At 34.9% G+C, this 2,949-nt stretch overlaps 1 protein-coding gene across 1 annotated transcript; it reads right to left on the bottom strand.

The window, feature by feature from the left end:
* Positions 1 to 1,552: 1,552 nt before the first annotated feature.
* Positions 1,553 to 2,220, bottom strand: LOC110717132 (uncharacterized mitochondrial protein AtMg00810-like). Its single transcript, XM_021895769.1, has 2 exons — positions 1,919 to 2,220; positions 1,553 to 1,823 (listed from the first exon to the last, which is right to left on the bottom strand). The coding sequence occupies exons 1-2, from the start codon at positions 2,218 to 2,220 to the stop codon at positions 1,553 to 1,555; spliced, it is 573 nt and encodes a 190-aa protein (XP_021751461.1).
* Positions 2,221 to 2,949: the final 729 nt, after the last annotated feature.

Here is a 2,949-nt window from a genome sequence, read left to right as displayed (position 1 = left end):
ATCACTGCTATATCCAACAGACTTGCTTTATCTTTCTTCTAAGTTCTAGGTAGGATAACCTTCTTTACCAAATTAAACAGAAATTTGTTCATAGGACTGAAATTATTGTGATTCATAATGTTAACCCCTCTTTTTCCTCCTAAAAACTCAACTATGTCACCTCCCTAATAATTCCCCACCTTCACACCTGACTTCCCTTTAACATAAGCCTCATAACCCTCTGTAGGAACTTTTCAGAATGTCACTTAACCTCTCAACATCACATTCAATCTCAACATTATTAATTTTGCTAGAAATTATTCCTTCTTTCACTTTGAAATTTTCATAGAATTCGTTCATGGCTAGTGGGTACATGCAATTGTTTGAATATTTAGCAAACATATCTTCCCATCCTTAAAAATGCAATAAATCCAGAAATTCCTTAAACCTAGCTTTTCTACACCAAGTCAAATCTAGTCTATAGCCAATAACATACCTTATAGAATTTTTATCAAGTGACTTTTGATCTTCATCCTCCTCTGCAGACTCTTTCTCTTCCTCCGATTTTAATTCCCCCTCAGCAAAATCTTCGACCTCCTTGATGTGCTATTCAAGTGATTTTTGTTTTCCCTTCTTATCTTTCCACTCCTGTAACCTCTTGAACACATCTGATGAAGACAATACATCATCTCCAATTGAATTCTTTTCCTTAGGGTTTTTCTTAGTGGTTGAGGAAGTAGGGGTGTTTTCTTCTGGAACTACATTGATTTTCTCTTCGTTCTTGTCTGGTTCTTGGTAGATCACCATAGTTAGAGGAGACGTTTCTTCTGGTTCAGAATGTTGTGGGGTTTGAAATTTTTCAGACGAGTTTTTGGATGATTCAATTTCCATGTTTTGGAAGGTTTAGGGGTTTTTAGAGAATTAGATGGTTTTTATTGAGTGCAGTTTATGTGATTTGACAATGGAGAGATAAAGGTGGGTGAAAGATGCTTTTATAATTAATGAAGCGGTGTGAGGGATATGAATAAACTTACTGTTCAGTCATTAATTGAACAAATTCAATTGATTTTCCAAAAAGTAATCAGGATGAATTTTTAACAAAATCTTTTCTTTCTAAATTCAATTAATTTTCACAAATAAGATTTTCTAAAAATTAGATGTATTTGGAACACGCTTTCTACACATATATAATGTACATTACTAATTATACACGCATTCAAGTGTTAGTGAACTAATCTCCAAGAATTCACCAACGGTGACACTTCAGCTATGTTTAGCACACCAAGGTTGTGCTAGATGTCCTTTTTGCTCTTTTCACAGTGTTCCTGACTTTGCCATATCTTGGAACTTCAGAAGCAATCAAGTCTTCTTGATCATCCCAAGGTCCAATCTCAATTACTCAAATCTTTCTCTATTCAAGGGCTTGGTTAGAATATTTGCAATTTGATTCTCAGTTTGACAAAATTCTAACTTAATATTCCCTTATTCCAAATTATCTTTTAGAAAGTGATGCCCAATGTGGATGTGCTTGATCTTTGAGTGTTGAACTGGATCTTTAGAAATACATATAGCACTAGTAATTGTCACAGTAAATAGGAACAAACTCAAATAAAATACCAAAATCTCTAACTTGTAGCATTATCCATAACATTTGAGAACAACATGCTATTGCAGCTACATATTCAGTTTCAGCTGTAGATAATGCAACTGTGTTTTTTTTCTTGGAACCCCAAAATATTAAACACGGTCCTAAAAACTGTACCATACTTGAAGTGCTCTTTCTATTAACCAAGTCACCTGCATAGTCAGCGTTAGTAAAACCATTTAACTCAAATGAGTCACTTCTAGGATAGAAGAGACACAAATCATCAGTTCCTTTTAAGTAACGAAGGATCCTTTTTACTACTATCAGGTGAGACTCCTTGGGTTTGCTTGGAACCTGGCACATAAACCTACACTAAAAGATATGTCAGGTCTACTGGCTGGTAAGTAAAGTAGAGATCCAATCATATATCGGTACATATTCTGATCTATGTAAGTTCCAGATAGGTCTTCATTAAGCTTTGTTGCAACACCCATAGGGGTCCTATTGGTCTTAGAATTTTCAAGCTTATATTTCTTGATCAGTTCTTTAATATACTTCTGTTGATGAATCATGATCCCTTCTTCAGTTTGCTTCATTTGAAAACCAAGAAAGAAATTTAACTCACCCATCATGTTCATTTCAAAATCTCCACCCATGAGGTCAACAAAATACTTACACAAAGATTCGTTAGTTGCACCAAATAATATATAATCAACATAAATCTATAAAACTAAGATGTCAGTTCCATTTGATTTTAAAAACAAAGTTTTATCAATTTTACCACGTTTAAAACCATTATTCAAATGGAACTTGGACATCTTTCGTACCATGCTCTAGGAGCTTGCTTTAGTCCTTAGAGGGCTTTGTCAAGCTTGTAAACATGGTTTGGGAACTCTGGATTTTCAAATCTAGGAGGTTGTTCCACATAGATGCTTCCTTAAGAAATCCATTTAAAAATGCACATTTGACGTCCATCTGGTACAACCTAAATCTCATATAAGCAGCAAAAGCTATAAGTAAACGAATGGCTTCTAACCTTGCTACTAGAGCAAATGTCTCATCACAGTCAATTCTTCTTGTTGATTGAACCTTGAACTACCAGTCTTTCTTTGTTTCCAACAATAATATCATGCTCATCTTGTTTGTTTCTGTATACCCATTTGAGACCTATAGTCTTTTGATGACTGCGTCTAGGTTCCATATGCCAAACTTTGTTTCTTTCGAACTCATTCAATTCTGCCTGCATAGCATTAATCCAATTTGCATCTGTCAAGGCTTAAACATGGTTCTTAGGTTCCATGAAGGATAGGAATGCATAGATTGCACAGAAGTTCCTAAGTTATGCTCTAGTCTGAGTTCCTTTGGCAATGCCGCTTATGATTGTA

This window comes from Chenopodium quinoa, unplaced genomic scaffold (assembly GCF_001683475.1).
Source record: "Chenopodium quinoa cultivar QQ74 unplaced genomic scaffold, ASM168347v1, whole genome shotgun sequence".
Taxonomy (NCBI): domain Eukaryota; kingdom Viridiplantae; phylum Streptophyta; class Magnoliopsida; order Caryophyllales; family Amaranthaceae; genus Chenopodium; species Chenopodium quinoa.
This window is presented reverse-complemented; position numbering and strand designations above follow the sequence as displayed.

What these genes read in the sequence shown, in the direction of transcription:
- LOC110717132 (XM_021895769.1), bottom strand. Translation starts at nt 2,220, where the DNA reads ATGGGTGGAGATTTTGAAATGAACATGATGGGTGAGTTAAATTTCTTT. An exon ending in AGTGTAGGTTTATGTGCCAG is followed by an intron (nt 1,824 to 1,918) that starts GTTCCAAGCAAA and finishes CTTCTATCCTAG; the next exon opens with AAGTGACTCATTTGAGTTAA.